General features: G+C 41.2%; 8 protein-coding genes across 8 annotated transcripts; 6 read left to right on the top strand and 2 right to left on the bottom strand.

Annotated features, from left to right (window-relative positions):
- Positions 1 to 2505: 2505 nt before the first annotated feature.
- HAT2_2 (Histone acetyltransferase type B subunit 2) lies at positions 2506 to 4544 on the bottom strand (the record flags this gene model as incomplete). Its single annotated transcript, XM_064828840.1, has 5 exons — positions 2506 to 2715; positions 2776 to 3108; positions 3167 to 3810; positions 3872 to 4214; positions 4287 to 4544. 5 exons carry the CDS (start codon positions 4542 to 4544, stop codon positions 2506 to 2508), a joined length of 1788 nt encoding a protein of 595 aa, XP_064686042.1.
- Positions 4545 to 4771: 227 nt separating this feature from the next.
- On the bottom strand, positions 4772 to 5700 carry RAM1 (CAAX farnesyltransferase (FTase) subunit beta; the record flags this gene model as incomplete). Its single annotated transcript, XM_064828839.1, has 4 exons — positions 4772 to 5073; positions 5136 to 5414; positions 5473 to 5538; positions 5643 to 5700. 4 exons carry the CDS (start codon positions 5698 to 5700, stop codon positions 4772 to 4774), a joined length of 705 nt encoding a protein of 234 aa, XP_064686041.1.
- A 294-nt stretch (positions 5701 to 5994) lies between these two features.
- ATC70_009609 (uncharacterized protein) lies at positions 5995 to 8598 on the top strand (the record flags this gene model as incomplete). The annotated part of the gene is made up of 7 exons (XM_064828838.1): positions 5995 to 6154; positions 6260 to 6496; positions 6556 to 6607; positions 6660 to 7140; positions 7198 to 7834; positions 7890 to 7989; positions 8043 to 8598. The coding sequence occupies 7 exons, from the start codon at positions 5995 to 5997 to the stop codon at positions 8596 to 8598; spliced, it is 2223 nt and encodes a 740-aa protein (XP_064686040.1).
- A 271-nt stretch (positions 8599 to 8869) lies between these two features.
- ATC70_009608 (uncharacterized protein) lies at positions 8870 to 9725 on the top strand (the record flags this gene model as incomplete). Its single annotated transcript, XM_064828837.1, has 2 exons — positions 8870 to 9214; positions 9270 to 9725. The coding sequence occupies 2 exons, from the start codon at positions 8870 to 8872 to the stop codon at positions 9723 to 9725; spliced, it is 801 nt and encodes a 266-aa protein (XP_064686039.1).
- A 54-nt stretch (positions 9726 to 9779) lies between these two features.
- Positions 9780 to 11456, top strand: ATC70_009607 (uncharacterized protein; the record flags this gene model as incomplete). Its single annotated transcript, XM_064828836.1, has 8 exons — positions 9780 to 9859; positions 9910 to 9946; positions 10006 to 10266; positions 10317 to 10433; positions 10495 to 10695; positions 10772 to 11191; positions 11250 to 11354; positions 11412 to 11456. The coding sequence occupies 8 exons, from the start codon at positions 9780 to 9782 to the stop codon at positions 11454 to 11456; spliced, it is 1266 nt and encodes a 421-aa protein (XP_064686038.1).
- A 499-nt stretch (positions 11457 to 11955) lies between these two features.
- Positions 11956 to 12402, top strand: ATC70_009606 (uncharacterized protein; the record flags this gene model as incomplete). Its single annotated transcript, XM_064828835.1, has 1 exon — positions 11956 to 12402. One exon carries the CDS (start codon positions 11956 to 11958, stop codon positions 12400 to 12402), a length of 447 nt encoding a protein of 148 aa, XP_064686037.1.
- Positions 12403 to 13032: 630 nt separating this feature from the next.
- ATC70_009605 (putative NRPS-like protein biosynthetic cluster) lies at positions 13033 to 13539 on the top strand (the record flags this gene model as incomplete). Its single annotated transcript, XM_064828834.1, has 1 exon — positions 13033 to 13539. The coding sequence occupies one exon, from the start codon at positions 13033 to 13035 to the stop codon at positions 13537 to 13539; it is 507 nt and encodes a 168-aa protein (XP_064686036.1).
- Positions 13540 to 15835: 2296 nt separating this feature from the next.
- On the top strand, positions 15836 to 16906 carry ATC70_009604 (uncharacterized protein; the record flags this gene model as incomplete). The annotated part of the gene is made up of 2 exons (XM_064828833.1): positions 15836 to 16131; positions 16189 to 16906. 2 exons carry the CDS (start codon positions 15836 to 15838, stop codon positions 16904 to 16906), a joined length of 1014 nt encoding a protein of 337 aa, XP_064686035.1.
- Between the last annotated feature and the right edge of the window lie 2332 nt (positions 16907 to 19238).

The raw sequence follows: 19238 nt of genomic DNA, 5'->3' as shown, positions 1-19238 counted from the left end.
CAGTAGTAGACCAGGAAAGACCAGGTTAGCAGCAGCAGCAAGACCTGCAGCAACACCACCTGCAGCAATACCAGAAGCAACACCAGAAGCAGCAATAACAACCTAGAAAAACGAAGAACGGGCGACACCAGAGACCAGACAAAGATTAAAGAAGTAACCGCCAAAGATAAAAACCAAAGAAGCAACCACCAGACATGATAAACCAAAGAAGCAAGCAGTAGAAATAGCGGAGAAGTAATGACAGCAGCATCAACGTCAAACAGACAAAAAATAATCAAAACCTAATAAACAAATTCGATTAGTGCTGATTTTAAGTATGTCAATGCTCGTTATCGAATGATACCTACCGTATTCCACCTCAAAGAAGCAGTATCAAGTACTTGTAACAGTGCAAATCCATGTCATCAGAAGCTAGAGTATTATTTTCAACCAAAAGGATTCCGAAACCAATATAGTTTGATATTAAATGCGTTTTGCAAAAAGGGTAAAAAAAAACGGTGGTATGAAAAAATGAGAGGGCGCCCTAACCGACGTCACGGCCAGTAGATTTGGCCTCAGTCTTCTGCCGTGGTAGTTGTAACTGCTGCAATTTAATTTGAAATTGTGCAGTGGGTATTTTCGTGTTCAAATTTGACTTGATCTCACATTCTATAAACGTTTTTGCTAAACCTGACTATGAAAATTGTCGTTGTTATGCTTTACTTTCTAATGCATTTATAAAGAGTCAATGAAGACGTATCGAGTGATGCTAATTATGTACTGCTTTTAGACTGAAAGTAGCGAGCAATTAGCAAAATTATGAAAATAGGTTTTCTGCAGAAATGTCAAAACCTAGCATATGCAAGCCTCATAGAAAGAGCATTCAATGTTGCATTCCATCTTTACGGTCAAGTTGGTCTGATATGTATCACAGGAAAAGTCTTCATTTTTGGGGTGAAAAACGCGATCGTTTGATTTTCAAGAATCTTCCCTTGCTAATACTCATGCAAAAATGAGGATTTTCATGAATTTGCAATGACCAAAAAAAATTGAGATAAAGCATCAGTAAGTAAGGCGTATCAAAGGAGAGATGTTTGGTCATATTCCAAGCGTCCACAACGCTTTGTAGCATGAGTTATTCGTGCTTCAAATGGCTAAGTTTGGACAGAATTTGGCCTAAAAACAAGGCGTAGTATGTCGTGCTGCCAAAGAAGTAATTAAATTGCAGTTCTGTCTAATGTCCCTGATGTTCTGCATTGCACGGAGCTCAATCTCTAAGTTATCTACACGTTTATTCTAATTCTGACCATCCGATCTTTCTTTTTGAGATGCTCGATTACAGTGATTTTAAAACTTGAGCATCAGCGATACTATGAAAATTTGAATCTAACGACTTGCTCGGATTGATCAAGATGCTTATCAAGTCAGCAAGACCCTCTTGATGGTTGTCCACAACAGAGATGCTATATCTAGCCAAAAATCTAGACATAAAGTCTATCCACAATAATGTTGGACAATCATAATCAAGGAAAAATGGCTGATACTACGAGACAGATTGAGTCAGTGTCAGCATCATTGGGGGATTAAACAACGAAGTCTTGTATCATAGTTGAGCGAACAGAAACTCATGATACCTACGTATTCTGTGAGACAAGAATCGACATCAACAAACCGTAATATTAAGATCGGGTTTATATAATTTCACGGAGCTACACTGCCGAAAAGGTCTTCCCCTGCCAAATTGTCAAAAAAACGATCGGTCAAGGCTAACTTTTGCTATAGTAGCGCATATAAAGTATTTTTGTGCATTGTTACTAGTCATACCACACCCTGAATTTATTTTATAGACTTGGGCACCGTATAGATGCTTCTGTTGTGCGGTTGTTATTAAGGGAAAGCATGTTGTTTTGCGACAGTGAACTCCAATTTAAGTGTCAAACCCGATTTTTGAAAGGAAGTATCGCAGTAGGTGCAAGCTACTACCAAGCTGTTTTTTTTTAATACACCGTTTTCCAACATCTGTTCGATCTGTCACTTGCAATTATGGTGTTGCAAACTGTCGCTGTTCATTCTATTCAAGCTAGTTATTGAGGCAAAATAACCGATTTTTAAACAACACACTATTCTCCACCACTAAAGAGATCTCTGGCAGTTTTAAGAAATATCATCAAAACGAATGAATTCTCCATGAGGAAAATTGGTCGGCTGCATATAGTAAATTAGAGCTCATTCACACATTCGTGGTTGCCTAAGAAAGTATGCTGATATAACTTCTCACACAGACCGAGGAAAGTTACCTAGACACCAACATATTGAGTCCAGTTTAAGCAAGCAAATTTTGATTGTTATAATCACTTGAAGATGATCTTGAGAGGAGGCTTCATTTTACAGATTTTCGAAATTTATTACTTGGCGTAAATAAAAATAAAAAAGCAAACAGAAAGCGACTGATGTAGTGGTAATGTAACGCGAAAAGGGAAAGAAACAGGAGGAGAAAAGGGGGGTATTTACAGCTTGATTTTACAGTTATATTTGAGTCATTTGTTGAGGCACATCGTCTTCGGTTGATGACAAGTCCAAACCATCGTCTTCAGCAATTATTTTCTCGGCCAATTGTGATTTCCCAGATGTGATGTATACGGGTGTCTTTTCGTTGTTGACTACTTTGCTATCAATAATGACTTGCTTGATACAAGAAGCTGGTGCATCGTACATGGGTTCCAACAATAAGTTTTCCTAATCACTGTTGTTAATTGCGCATGATACATATACTCTGGTTCTACACACTCTACTTACCATGATTCTTCTCAGTCCTCGAGCACCCGTCTTTTTCTCCAAGGCCTGTGCAGCTACAGCTCTTAATGCGTTTTGACTAAATCTCAAATCAACATTGTTCAGCTTGAATAGGCCTTCGTATTGTTTCAATAAAGAATTCTTTGGTTCCTTGAGCACACGGACAAGATCATCTACACGCAGGTTATTGACAGAGGCAACTACTGGAACACGGCCCACGAATTCCGGAATCAACCCAAATTTCACAAGATCAGTAGGTTCCACTTGATGTAAAGAGTCTTTGCTCTCCTTCTCAATATCAGCATCAGATTTCAGCTGGGCAGCAAAGCCAATGGACTATACATATCATGTCAGTATCTACTGCTGCTATCAACGTTTATGCCAAAGTACTTACTCCTTTAGACATACGATCGCCGATAATCTTGTCTAGTCCAATAAATGCACCACTCAGAATAAACAAGATATTGCTCGTATCAACAGAGTATGTCTCTCCCTTGTTGGGCGACATGGATCCACCACCATTGGGTCCTCGCTTGTGGTTGCCTGCACCCGATTTGTCAGTAACATTCACGACTGTACCTTCCAACATTCGCAGCAAGGATTGCTGTACACCTTCACCAGACACATCTCTGGATGCTGTATGACTATCTGATCTTCTTGAGATTTTATCAATCTCGTCAATGAATACAATGCCAGTTTCAGCCTTCTTCACATCGAAATCACACGATTGGAGTAATCTTTGGATGACCAATTCGACGTCCTCTCCCACATACCCAGCCTGTGTGAAAGGTGTAGCATCCGACATGGAAAATGGCACTTGTAATACCTGAGCCAATGTTCTTGCCAACAGTGTTTTGCCTGAGCCAGTGGGGCCGATCAATAAAACATTACTCTTGTCATGAACAGTGCTCTCCTCTTCCTCCTCTGCTATGTCGTCTGCAAGGCCGGCTAAAGCTGTTTTCGCATCATTATGGGGAAAAGCGGACTTGTCGTTGGTTGCCTCGGTAGGGGGATTTAGCCAGGCTCTTCTTTGTGCACCTAGATGTTTGATCATTAGTCATGTTAGGCCAAATATCAAGCAGCTTGGAGTTTCAAGTACCAAATGACATGCTTCGTTCTGTGGAAGGAAATTCAGCAGGATGTGGTTGAATGGGTATTTGGTTCGAGTAGTAACCGTCATGATGTGGAGTAGTAGGTTGGTGGTGGTGCTCAGCATGAAGTCTTTCATCCACAGCAATGACTCCATCGATATTGGCTGCCTGCTGTTGCTGTTGCTGTAATTGCTGCTGTTGCTGTTGCTGTTGATGCTGCAATTTCTGTTGCTGCAAATAACTGCGCTTCATATTGGCTCTTACACGGTTGTAGTGGTTGAAGATGGCTACGGCAAGCACTTTCTTTGCTCTTTCCTGACCAATAACATACTCATTGAGATGTTGTACAATCTAATTTGCATGCAAATTTAATACGCACACACACACACACACACATACACATGGATAAACACAAGCACTTACGGAGCGTGGATCAGCGATTTGGCCAAGATCTAGATGAGCAAATGGATCTTCGGGTCCTCTTGACGATGATGACGATGCATGTGAAGAGGAAGGTGGGATAGACATATTTGGGAAATCGCCTCTTCCCATGAGCCCTCCTCCACTGTAATCAGCACTGTGGTAGAACCGGCTTGATTTGGTAGAAATGCTGAACACTATGGCAGACTTCGTATAGCAAGAGGTCTTTAGTATGGGTGTATAGATGGATAAAATTCTCATAATGATGTGAAATAAAAGGTGGAAAAAAAAAACAGATACAAGGAAAAAAAGAAAAAAACAAGGTATTTATGGGTTGCAAAAAATGATGATGATGATGATTTATTCATACTCTCTGGAACCAATCATCGTGTATGGGTCTCCTCAAATCTGTGTATTTGAATTACCGTAATTTATAGAAAACGTATTTGCATAAAAAAAAAGGGCTTTATATGTACAATTTGGTTTGTTTAAAAGGTGACATGATTGCCACCGCCTCCACTACTGAATCCGCCGCGAGATGCTCCAAATCCACCACGACCACCACGAGGTGCACCGAAGCCTCCACGGCCTCCACGGCCACCACGATCGCCACCAAATCCACCACGGCCACCACGAGAGCCTCCAAATCCACCACGGCCTCCACCACGGCCACCGCGATCACCACCGAATCCGCCGCGACCACCGCCACGACCACCACGGCCGCCACGGGCACCGAATCCGGCGCTTTGCTTCTTTTCGACCTTTCCTTGGAGACCAGTAGGCTTGGAAGCTATAAGGAACGGCAAATCAATATCATTCCATTCATGCATTTAGGTGAGGTCTATACGTTACCCTTGCCAGCAACCTTGGGCTTGGGTAAGAATCTGTCCATTGGCAAGAGCTTATCGAGGCCAATGTAGACCTTGTCATCCTTCTTGAATTTGTTGGCAATTTGGCCATCTTGCATCTTGACAGTAAAGAAAATCTCGTTCAAGGGGCCGAGGATTTCGTCAATCTTGCCAATCATGGTCTTATCTTCGAGGTAGATGGGCGCATTGAAGAAGGGAACCTTGGGGTTGTTCAATTTGCAGACCATTTCACCTTCACATGCACTTTGGAAAGCACCGACGACTACAAAATGGAGTGAGCACAGGGCAATCAGGATCAAATCCATGGTCGACAGTCTTACCGACAACTTCAGCAGGTGGTCCTTGATTGAATGAGTTGTTGAAACCACCACGTCCACCACCGCGACCTGTGAAATCATGAAAAGAAGGTGTGTAAGTGAGATCCATACATGTTGACATTTGACATCCAGCCAAAATGATGTTGAAGACTGTCATGAGATGGATACTGTACCTCCACGGAAACCACCACGTCCACCGCCTCTTTGTTCACCGTAACCACCTTTTCCCATTGTTAATGTATTAGAGAGAGAGAGAGATTTACTCTTGTCAAGTGTGCAGAAGGGAGAAAAAAAAAAAAAAGCTTTTCATTGCAAATGTCAAAATTTTCATGAATCAAACCAAAACGGTCACCAAATTAGCTTTAAACAACCGAGAAGCTCTGTATGATCTTCTTGTAGTTGTCGTCATCAAGGCGATATATATATATATAAGAGTTGAAGAAACCATCAGGTTCTCCTTTTTTTTTCTCTTTTCATACTTTACTCTACTTTATCCATTTTCTTTGTTCGCTTTGCTAAAGAAACATGGGATTCAATGACTGGTCTGATGATGAAAATGCCTCTCGCAATCATGGGCGTGATAAGTTTCGACATGAGCGAAGCTTAGAGCGTGAGAGGTATGGTGAAGAATACGAGCGTTATGATCGAAAGAAGCGCGGTCGACGCAGCCCTACTCCTCCTGAAGGTATAACAACCATCTTTCCCTATTTCTTTATCTTATTCTTGCTATTATTATTATTATTATCGTTCTTTTCATTCTTTTATTTTTAAAAAAATGAAATTACAATAGACCGTCGACACAAAAGAAGACCTTCATACTCTCCTCCTCCCATGAGAAACTATAGAAACAACAGAGATATCAGAAACGATCCAGAAACCGATCATTACATCCCCAACTATGAGCGCGATGGGTACGTACCTGGTCCTCGCTATGGAAACAAACCTGAAATCCCTGGACCTATGCCTTTTGCCAACAACAATCCTGCGGTGGGTGCGCCTGGTGCTGGCAATGGCTATCCAATGATAGGTATGTAATGTTGATACATGATTGAGTGTATATGTGTGTGCTCACACATTGGATGGTAGACATGATGAGTGCGCCTATGGTCAATCAGGGCTGGGCAGGCAATGTCGACAGGTAGAATGCCAAGGAAAGAAACGGTTGCTGGCAACTAACACACGCACTGTAGATTCACACCAGTGGATCCCGCACAGCTAGACTACCTTGTGCCCTTTAAGCACTTTTTCGAATTCACCAGAAGAACATCCACACGGCGCATTGACGACGAAGACATGCAAAAGCGGTTTGCTCAGTACAAGGAGAAGTTTGCCGTCCGGTTACTCGCACAATTCTTTGCCGCCAACAAGGACAAGGAGTGGTTCCAAGACAAATATCACCCAACCATCTCCATTCCTCGACTAGACGATATCAAAGTGCGTAGACGTCGCTATTTGAAGGAATTTTTGGAAGAGTTGGAGCGTGGCGACTATGACAAGGTGAATTACGACAAAGATGGGCCCACCACCACCACAACACAGAACGACGAGGACGAGCCTGCTGAAGCAGCAGTTGGCTCTGAATCCAACGAAGATGACGCTAATGCAGAGTACGAAACAAGGCTGGTCATCAAGACCGTACCACCCACCATTGCCAGAGAAAAGATCATGGAGGTAAGCAGCAGACAGGCAGCTCTCGTGTTTCGCATGCTGATGTGTATCATTCTGCAGATGTGCAAAAAGATTGAAGGATTCGACTACCTGTCTCTTTCTGAACCAGGACCCAACAAGAAGTTTCACCGCATTGGCTGGATCAATTTCAAGCAGGGCACTGACATGAAGAAAGTGTTCGAGCTCATGGACAACCAAAAGGTGGATGATTTTGTATTTCATCTGGCCATGAACCGTAAAAACACGACTCAAACACGTTCACCAAGAATTGCACCTGACATCACCAACACAACCGAGCGACTGCAAAAAGATTTGGAGCAAGCCAAGGAAGTTGCTTTAGCTCTGGAATCCCTGCTAGGAGAAGATACGCAAGAGGGCCTAAAGGCTGTGGAAGTGCGTGCTCAAAAAGTAATCAGCGAACACAAGCCAGACGAGTCCAAAGGAGCAGGTGAAGGCGAAGATGGCAAAGTAGAAGAAGAAGAGTCTGTGGATAGATGGAATCTGAAAAAGTCGCTGGATATGATCATTGCTTATCTGAGACGTGTTCACATGTACTGTTATTACTGTGCTCTGGAGTGCGACTCGGCTGAAGAATTGTCGAGAAAGTGCTGTGATCCTCATTGCCGCACCATCGCAAGTGCCGCTGCTACCGATGAAGTTGTAGATCCCAAGCAAGCCGCTAAAACTGAGAGAGGAGGTGAGTTGTCGAGTGCCAATCCGCATAATGAGATCTATGCTCACATTGATACTAGTCGCACAATGGGCCAAGAATCTGGATCAAAAGATATCACTCAAAATCCATACACCTGATGATCGCGAATTAAAGCGCTTGGGTGGCCGTGTATTACAAACGTAAGCGACTGATCTACATTCCTAGGGGAATGCCACTCATCACTGTATAATAGCGAAATTGACGATTACGTGAAATCACATGTCCTCAAGGAGCATGAATCCAAGTACAAATGTCAAGTCGGCGAATGTTCCAAGGCGTTCAAGGGCTTTGACTATGTGGAAAAACATATTCTGTCCAAACATCCCGAGGAAATCGAACGCATCAAATCAGAAGTCGAATACTACAACAATTATGTTTGCGATCCAAATCACATTATTCCTAGCACAGTGAACCACACCAATACACAGATGGTGCCCATGAACATGCCATTCGCAGGTGGTCAACAGCCCTTCATGATGCCACATCAAAATATGCGCATGAGCGGTTTGCCTGCTGCTGTGCCTGGCACGCCTTGGGATCAAATACCTCGTATTGGCTTTGGCGGTAGTGAGAATCCTGCTGGTTGGGCTAATGCTGTCAATGCTGCAAGAAGATCAAGAGCTGCTCCTGCTAATGCTGCCATGATGGATCTAGAGGAATCACTGCTTCCCAAGGATCCTCGTCAAGTTAAATCATATGTTGACCTCGATGCTCCTGCTGAAGGCGATTCCAACATTTCATTCTACTAAAAAAAAAAAAAAAAAAAAAAATCATCCCTTTCTAAATAAATCCAACTTTGTATGTACAGTGCTTATTGGTGTTATAGTGCCTAATGTCTTGTCTATTGCATCAAGAAGAGAGAGAGAGAGAGAGAGAGAGAAAGAAGCGGATGATGCAAACTTGGCAGCGAGAGAACACTGCTGCACATCACAGGCTGAGATTTGAAAGCCGTTCATTTGAGAGGACCACGTTCAAGCTTTTTTTCGCTCTTCTTTTCTCTATTCAATTAATTAATTACATATGGCTTCGAGACAACCTGTTCATTCAGTCTTGTTTGATAACAACCAAGGCCAAAACCAATACTATGGCCAGCCTTCTGCCACTGCACCTGCTGGCGCTGCTGGTGGTGGTGGTGGAGGAGGAGATGGCTTACAATTTTACTCATCAAATTATGGAGACCAGTACAGTACCAATGCCAACAATTACTACAGTAGTCCACCCACAGGCGATATGCATACTCCCAACTACAATTATACCACTGGATCCTCTGGGTCTTTCTGGAGCGCGTTTGGAACAGGTGGGTTTGCTGATGAACCACCCTTATTAGAAGAACTTGGACTCAACTTTGGCCACATCAAGACAAAGGTAAGTCGTTGGTTATTGGGAGCTTTCGGACTCATCACTGATTCCACAGAGATAGAGTCTTGCCGTGTTAAATCCATTTCGCACTGTGCCTCATACAATCATGGACGACACTGATCTAGCAGGTCCACTTTTGTTCATCTTTCTGTTTGGTACATTCTTATTACTGTCACGAAAAGCACATTTTGGATATATTTATGGCGTTGGTGTCATGGGCGTTGTTAGCATCTACCTCATCCTGAATCTAATGAGTGAAAACGGCATTGATTGGTCGAGAACAGCAAGTGTGTTGGGATACTGTTTGTTGCCTATGGTGATGTTGAGTGGATTTAGCGTTGTATTGAAGCTGGATAACATTATTGGAACTGCTCTTACGGTGATCAGCATCCTGTGGTGCACCTATTCGAGCTCTGGTATGTTCTCCAGTGTGCTTCATTTGAACGAGCAGAGATTTTTAGTCGCATATCCAGTCGGTTTATTTTACGCCTGTTTTGCTTTAATGACCTTTTTTTAAAAAATAAATTTTTTCCTCATTTGATTTTGCCTTTCTTTCACCTTTCTCATCCATATGCAACAATCCACAATAACACCCACGATACAAATCAAAAGAAGACTGGCTGAGGCAGACTCTATCACAAAGCACATAAAGTACTGCTGCTCCAGATTGCCAATGTACAAGAAACTAACAATGTTTGTAGAAAAAAGAGGCCTACAGACCGCAACAATCCACCAAGGGTATGTCTTGTTGACATGCTATACGAGTCAGCCATCTCACACTACTGCTGCATATATAGGTTGAAGCATACGTGCCAGAGTCGAAATTGTATACTGAATTGAGCGAATTTGAAAAGAACTTGGATGTAGCCATCATGAGAAAGCGACTTGATATACAAGAGGCTTTAGGGAAGCCTACCAAAGTGCGTCGTACGCTTCGCATCTTTGTATCCAACACAGCTGCTGATCAGTCAGGACAACTAGAGGAAGCAACAAGCTTTGAACTGAATGACGACAACGCACCATCCTGGACACTGAGGATAGAGGGCAGATTGCTGGATGTAAGCAGCTACATGTATTTTATTGACACTCATGTCTAATGCTCATTTAGCCATTGATCCCAACGAAAAAAGCACAGCCAGTTCAAAAGTTTACATCATTCTTCAAATCCATCATTGTTGAACTTGACCGTGATCCAGAAGCATTCCCAGAGGGTAACATCACAGAGGTATGTAGACTATACCAGTTGGAGCGATTACCATGGTATTCAAGCGTGTGTATCGTGATAGTGGCATAAGCAAGCCAATGCTGTGGATACCGATGGCATCGAACTGAAACGCAAAGGAGATGTGGATGTAAATGCACGTATCATTCTTGTACCTGATTACAACCCTCAAAAATACAAATTGAGCGCTGCCTTGGCAGAGATTGTGTCGCCTCCCTTGGCTGCTAAACCACACATTCTCAATGAATTATGGAATTATGTCAAGGTAAGCAAATAGATGAGAAGGGCTTTTGACAGTGATCTAATGCGATGGTAAAAAAAAAAAAAAAAAAAAAAAATAGCTTCGCCAATTACACGATAAACAAGACAAACGAGTGATTCAATGCGACGACAAACTGAAAGATTTATTCGGCTCATCTCAAGTGCACTTTTCAGATTTACCAGACTTGATCAATCGCCATCTATCTCAACCAGACCCCATTGTGCTTGAATACAAGATTCGAGTGGATAAGCAATTCAATCAAGGGCCCACTGCCTATGATATGGATGTGGAACTGGACAGTATTCTGCGCCAGAAAATGCTGAATATCGTTTCGTCAAGTCAACCACAAAAGGAAGTGATGGCATTAGATGATAAGATTGTGCAATGCGTTCAAAGCATCAACAATTCGAAAGTGAAGCGGGATTTCTTGACTCAGTTCTCCATGGATCCAATCGAGTTTACAAACAAATGGATTACAAGTCAAGCTAGAAATTTGGAGGTATGTTCATAATGCATTAGTCGTTGGTTGTGCACTGTTTGATGATGGATGGTTGTAGGCCATCTTGGGAGAAACCAAGGTCAATTTGGAGGATGTGCGACAAACTGATTTCTATAAGCAACCTTGGGTAAAGGAGGCAGTTTTTCATTATTTGACATCCAAGGTAATGTAGGCTCATATGGACATGATTCATCTTTACTGACTCTCAGTTCATGAGTAGACACAACAACGTATGCAAGAACTTTTAGCCACACAGCAAAAGTAAATTCAGTGGTTTTGCTAGATCAGTTTGTCATAATAAAAGCCGTAAACAGTGTGCATAATAGTTCAACCCCTCTGTATCAGCCATGATCATGAGCACTTTAAAACACCTTGTAAATTGCAAAGACGCCGTTTGCACCAGTTTTTACAATGGGGTCACCATGGATAGATCAATCAGTATGCCACGTATTTGATTTAGTGGATCATGTGCATGTTTCGAGAGCCCTCGGTTTTCATTATCTCTTTTCTTCAGAATGTTTTGATATCACAAAAACGGGAGTACAATGGTGCCTGCTGGCCTAGGAAGTTCAAAGATCTAAATATGCAGCATGTTGCCACAGATGACCACAAAACTAAAGGACACATGCCATTCCCGTAGTTACAAAACAACCTCAACGCAAATGTTGTCTGAGGGAGCCTTCAGTAGTAGTATAAATAAAGCTTAAAAATCAGTAATGGCATCTCTCTTTTTCCAAACTATTCATAACAATCATCGTCTTTTTATGGCCAACAGTAAAAACAAGACTCTCTTCTTGGTATATCCTTGCCACATTTGCCAAGATCATCGACCCGGTTACCAAAAGGCCAACAAGTGCATTGCACACATCCGAGAACACCATGGTTATGTATTCCCCAGTCGAGCCGTTGGCATCAATCGACCAAGAAACATAGATTACTTTTATGAAACTGATAGCAACAAGGAGTACGATGAACAGCAGTTTGCTTGTCCAAGCTGCTGGTACCACACAGATGATTTGGGGCTTCTCAACAAGCATATGAATGACCATGATCCTGGAGTCACTGTTCCTCGTCGCAGGTCTGGTGCCAAGAGTGATCCTGATTTTGTCTACAATGGCAAGTTTTTTGAGAAGGAAGCTGTACGATCTATATTTCAGCAGATAACTGATGTTACCGAGTTATTTAAAGACATTTTGAAGCTAAAGGGATAACTTTATGATATACTTTTTTTTTTTTTTTTTTTTTTTTTTTTTTTTTTTTTTTTACCAATAAACGTTTGATCCAACAGTGCAGTTCCAAAAGCATTGTTCTTGAGGATTTACCCTGACTCTACATTGACTAATTTGTACAATGTAGACTCCAACTTTCATCCATTTCAAGGCTATAGGTTCTTGAATTGTATGGAAACAATCAAAGCCAATGTATCTGGCAATCCAATTAGAATTGTCCTGTAGTTTGATACACATTTGCTGTTGGTAGTTTACGGTCAAGATTGGAGATCATGGATATGTACAAGTGCGAATAGTTGCTAAATCAGTCGCACGATTACATGCAATGTAAATTATCCCCTCTATGTAGAACCATACATGAGCCCAACAAAGAAAGCTTGATTGAACCAATGTTTTGATGGCAATCATTTCAATGAAATGCTGCAAGGTCATTCGTATGTATACATAGACAATCAAATACAAGTGGCACTTTATGAGTGTATAATGCGTCTTTATTCAAGAATACTCTTGCTTTGGCAACATTTTTAGTATAAATACACCTCGATTAACCACCTCACATTCTGAATCTCTATTTCTCTATTCGATTTTATCCATCGAGTCTTAGTCTCATCTATGTCTCCAAGAATCACTGCCTACCTCCGCGATCATTGCCCTGTGTGTGCCTCAGATATGTCTCAGCCCAAATCCCTCATCAATCATTTGAAGACCCAGCATCAGATGGTATTGCCAGCTAGAAAAGCAGGTCAAAATAGACCCAGGGATCCTGCATATGAATTTAGCAAGGACCAGGCCGATTGTCAAGTGGAGCGCCTTGCTTGTCCCTCCTGTTGGAAGCACTTTTCTGAACCTCATGAGTTGGAGCACCATTTTCAAGTACATCTCAACAACCAAGACGACAGTAACATGAGTGAAGCCAGTCAGTATCCAGATGAATACGAAGAATACGATGAAGAGGCCGCTATTAGCAGCAATGGTAGTAAAGGTTCAAAGGAGGATGAGAAGGATGCACAGTACTTGGAGAAAAGCAATGAGCTGTTCAGCACGTTAGATGAATTGATTGCTGGCTTCAAGAAGTTGCTTCCCTATGATTATACAAACGAAAAGAAGAGTAACAAATAGTTTCAATTGACCCTTTTTTTTTTTACTGCTATTACAGCGTCGATATCACTTTTCCTGAATGAATAAATAATATTTATTGTTTAAGTTTGCATTCTTGGTGCTCGGTAATGATGTGTAGTCAATTGGCCCCAAGTTGCTACACTCAAAAATGTCGTAAGGTATTTTCATACGTATGGTATCTGATATGATTAATCGAGGACAATCAACAATAATCACCGAAATTCGAGTTTCCCCTTGGAAAAAAAAAAAAAAAAAACTACATTTGAAACCTTTTCAATGACCAGGAACAGGAATTGACATGAATTACTAATTAGGAAAGCTCGCAGCTCCCCCTTGCAAACAAGTAAATGTAAGCAGATCTTTGGTGTCGTCTGCATGAGCTCGCGACTTTGTATGTAAAGATAGAGTGTAGAGATTCTGTCAAAATGACGTTTTTTTTTTTTTTTTTTTTTTTTTTTTTTTTTTTTGTATTACAAAAGTATACTGTATGTCGTACAGCTTGAACAATCATCCCATATGTCTGTAATCCGCCTGAACATTTCAAACGCGATACGCATTGACCTCGTTATGATAAAAGTTTGAAAACCCCTATATCCTTAAAGCTTTCTAGACGCTATAGCTCACAAGTACCATAAAAAGCAATAGCAACTGTCCGCTTCCAGCACATCCCTTATAAACCGAGTACACAGCCTTATCACCATCATTATCAACGTTAGCATGTTCGCATGAAAGATGTATTGCATTTCAGAATCTACTCATCTAAAATAATTGATATTGTGCTGCTCTACTAGGTCTGACATGATGCATTATATGGCTACTCCCCCCCCCCCTCATCCAGTATCATTTGCTATTACCGTGTTGTGCAAACGTTGTATTCAGCTCTTTTCTCCACACGCGTTTTGATACTAATTTCACACTCTATGACCTACTGATACAATACCTCGACTGTTTACATTCATTCTGCGTGCAACTTCATCTTGTAAGTGAAACTTGTATATAGTAGTGGAAAGAAAAGCAAATCAACTCACATTTTCATTATAAAATCCATTACGTATTTTCGATATCGGATAAGAGCAATTTGATCAGGGGCGATTGCATCGATTGTTTTGATTCCAAAAGTGGAGGATAATTTTTAGATTTCAATAGGAGTACCACACACGATATGAAACATGCCATAAATTTTCATCTCTGCCAGTGTCACTGAAAAGCGTGTTTTTTATCATTTGCGAGCAACGTTTAATGCGCCAATGTATGCAGCAGTTGCATTAGAGTCAACGCACTCTCTATCGCTTGGATATCGCGTAAATGCCATCACATTCATCGCATTCTCCTAACAATAACTGCGAAACCTGAATGTTCTATGGGTAAAACTGGGAATAGATCCTTTGAGATTTGAGACATCTGTGTTCAATAAACGCCACACAAATATACCAAAGTTGAATGACTAAATTACTGCTTCATACTCGCTCGCAACATACTATCATGATGCAATCATCTCTTATCTCTACTCATCATATACCCATCAGGATTTCGAGCAGCCAAGGTCAATGATGTAAAGCTTTCAGATGTGTTGGATGAACAATTCATCCTGCAATCTCTGATGAAATCCCGAAGATCTACACAGCATCACATTTGATAGATTGGGGCTGCTGTTTATGTGATTATAATCTCACTGATATTATCTGTTTCATAAAAAAAAAAAAATGCTGTGGTACAAGCATTAGTCTGAACCACGCGCAGCCATACTACTAGTCAAAAATGCTTTACTGCAAAAAAATGACGTTTGACAAATAATGCAACGTTAAAATGGTTTAGAAACCCTTGATATCCAATTTCCACGTGTAGCAGCCTTCGTGGGTATTTTTCAGCATTGCACTAGGTAGCTCAGGGATAGTTCAAACGGACAATTTCCACCATCGACCCATTTTATTCACCAAGGAAAGAAATGAAATGGTATCTTCTATCGTTCAACATCTACATGGACATCCGTGAGATACATTTGATTGCTCGACAAGCGGACAATGGATGACACGTTATCAATGTTATCACTTTAAAATATCATGTCTGACTGAGTCCATCGCAATCATCACTCATCCGACATCAGGTCACAATTTATGCTTCTATTTTCCAATGGATCCGAATCCGATTCAAACAAGATTAATTCTCCCTCAAAATACCCATGAAGTGTGAGACATTTCAAATGGTATATAAACCCAATGCATTTCTCGTCTTGCTAAGGTTTTCTTTTTTTTTCTCTTCATATTATATCTCTATATATATTTTATAAATTCTAAAAATGGTTGTTCAAGTCGGTATTAACGGTTTCGGTCGTATTGGTCGTATTGTCCTTCGTGCTACTGAGTCCAACAAGGACGTCCAAGTTGTTGCCATCAACGATCCCTTCATTCCTCTTGACTACATGGTCTACATGTTGAAGTACGACACTGTTCACGGTCGCTTCGACGGTTCCGTCGAGGCCAAGGATGGCAAGCTCGTTGTCAACGGTCATGCTATCGCCGTCTCTGCTGAGCGTGATCCTACCTCCATTCCTTGGGGTTCCGCTGGTGCTGACTACGTTGTCGAATCCACTGGGTAAATATATTGAATGGGGTTTATCATGGGATATCTAAACTAACATTGACGTAATAGTGTCTTCACCACTACTGAAGCTGCCTCTGCTCATCTTAAGGGTGGTGCCAAGAAGGTCATCATCTCTGCTCCCTCTGCTGATGCCCCCATGTTCGTCTGTGGCGTCAACCTCGAGGCTTACAAGTCTGAATACAAGGTTATCTCCAACGCCTCTTGTACCACCAACTGTTTGGCTCCTCTCGCCAAGGTCATCAACGATAACTTCGGTATCGCTGATGGTTTGATGACCACTGTCCACGCCACCACCGCTACTCAAAAGACTGTCGATGGTCCTTCTCACAAGGATTGGAGAGGTGGTCGTGCCGCTGCTGCCAACATCATTCCCTCTTCCACTGGTGCCGCCAAGGCTGTCGGTAAGGTCATTCCCGCTCTTAACGGTAAGCTCACCGGTATGGCTTTCCGTGTCCCTACCCCTGATGTCTCCGTTGTTGATTTGACCGTCAACCTCTCCAAGGGTGCTTCTTACGATGAAATCAAGGAAGTTGTCAAGAAGGCCTCCGAAACCACCATGAAGGGTGTCCTCGGTTACACAACTGACGCTGTCGTCTCATCTGACTTCGTTGGTGAGCCCAACTCTTCCGTCTTTGACGCTGCTGCCGGTATCCAATTGACCCCTACTTTCGTCAAGCTCATTGCCTGGTACGATAACGAATATGGTTACTCCAACCGTGTTGTCGATCTCCTTGTCCACGCTGCCAAGGTTGATGGTGCTCTTTAAATCAATCAATCATTTAAAACATTGCATTTTCATACATCTGTTACATATAAAAATAAACCTCATGTAAAAAGTTGATCAAAAGATTGACTTTTTGTTAATCAGTTTCAAATAATCAATAACTTTGCATACTGTAAGTTTTCAATTGCTTTTGATTTCTTATTGAATTCACAGAATAGTTGTACTGGAAAGCTCTAGTAACCAAAGATTCAAGAAATCACATTTAAGATCTGATAGAGTATTTGCGCATAGCACGATTATCAGATAAAGACCATTTACTGGATGTAGCTGTCGGAGCTTACCTGTCAAGAGGCTTCCAATTTTGGGATTTGTATTGCAATAGGTAAATCGATTCTTCTACAAGAAAAACTGATTAAATTCTTTGTGCTATCGCAAAATAGAAGATACATTTTTGAACGTTGTTATTGATACGTCTCATGCATGTAGATTCAAGTAAACGATAAGCCAAAATTATATTTGATAAACCTTATTCAAATATTTAACAAGGATCCACATCAGTCATGTTATCATTGTAATCCCTAAAATGGACCTGTATTATCATCATGGTTTTGTTATAACTGACAAAAAAAAATCATTTGAGAGACTGATAGCAGTTGACACAAATTATCCTACGAGAGCTAGGGTTGGCATCACAATGACACATGCAAAGGGAGTTGACATTACATTGAGATATATAGTTTGAAACGATCGAATAACGATACTTTAACAAAAGCAAAATAAAGCCGCCAAAATAAACTATAATATTTTTTTCAATGCGCAATTCTCTTCTGGAAAGCCTCCAGCAGCATCGACTATCATTGCAATTTAGCATGGCATTGATCTTGCCAGCCAAAAACCAATTCAATTCCCGTTTTACATTCTCTTCTGATTTGCTCATTTTTGATCTTTTTGGATTCGGTTCAACCTATTTTTGCGAGATTCGACTATGTAAAGTGTGCTGATCGTCCCATACTTCCTAATGCATTTCTGGAATACCTTTCAAGGCGCATCCAATGATGCCAACTAAAAGAGGTATTTTTAACAAAGTTATTGAGCAATATCAAAAATATGAAATGAGGTTCTCGAGGAAAATGTCGAGATTTTGCATATGAATGTCTCACAAAAGAGGTTTCAGGAGTTGCTTTGGGTCGAGAGAAACATTTTGGTTCAATATATACCATAGTAAAACTCTTCATATTCAAGGCGAAAAACGCGATCGTTTAATTTTCGTAAAAAACCATGAGGGGCACCTCATGCTTTTTGGTCGATTTTTGATGATCTCAAAAAAGTTGAGCAAAGGTGTCAGGAGGTTAGCGCTAGTTGAGAGTCATCGTGTGGTGTTATTCTGGCGTTCTCAAACGGCTTCTAACGCGAGAAATTGCCAATTAAATGCACTTGGTTTTCGTTGTATTTTGCATGCATTTGAGTATTGAGGAGCTGATTGCTCCTGTACCTTTGACTTATTCCCATTGATACAGACGTATAGCATCACAGAAGATTCATTTTCACATTTACAAGTCGTTCAGGGATATTCTTGCGCAACAGTGTATTGAAGCAAGTGCTTGCTTACTGGCAGGATCAGCTGCAACAGGTATTGGGTCCCTTCACATACATAGTCAGACTGTTTGACGACTAGCAAAGCAAAAATCATTGTTAATATCCAAGAGCAAGCCCTCATATAACACTCACGGTAATGTATTTACCAGCATCAATAGCCGCCCATTCAGAATTAACCTCTTGGTCGCCTCAGCATTCCATCATACTGGCGATGCTAGTAAAACATATGTAGACCGCTTTGATGAAAGGACACCAACAACTAGGCAAGCAGTTAGAGTTGGGTGACACCTAGTGAGAATGTTCGCCTTGCAACTGCAATTAGAATGCTTGCGTCGAACAGGGAGTTCAGTTGCATTTTTGAGGTCATAGCTGATTCCCAGCACTTAAACGTTAGGCCACCTCTATCCTCTCAGAACTGTCAAGTGGTACCTAGACATTGGTATGCACATTTGGACAGTTGGCTATTCAGACACGGATCTAATGCTGATGGTGGATGCCTAGTATCGAGATGAATGCATAGATCAAGCTTTTAAAAACATATAAAATCTGGTAGTATTACATGCTATCATCATCATGGCTGTTCATAATTTGTCTACTGTACGATATAAAGCCTATTCCAAATCATTTTACTAGCAAGTGAGTTGACATCATCGCATTACTGATGCATCTCAAGCCTTTTCAATGCTTTGATGCATAATGCATATTTGAAGATTTATTTACACGTTTTTCATCATTTACGTTTTTTTTTTTTTTTTTTTTTTTTTTTACCCAAAAGACA

Source organism: Mucor velutinosus (genome assembly GCF_035048745.1).
Source record: "Mucor velutinosus strain NIH1002 chromosome Unknown tig00001563, whole genome shotgun sequence".
NCBI classification, from domain to species: Eukaryota; Fungi; Mucoromycota; class Mucoromycetes; order Mucorales; family Mucoraceae; genus Mucor; species Mucor velutinosus.
The sequence above is the reverse complement of the archived record's forward strand: the minus strand, read 5'-3'. Positions and strand labels throughout refer to the sequence as shown.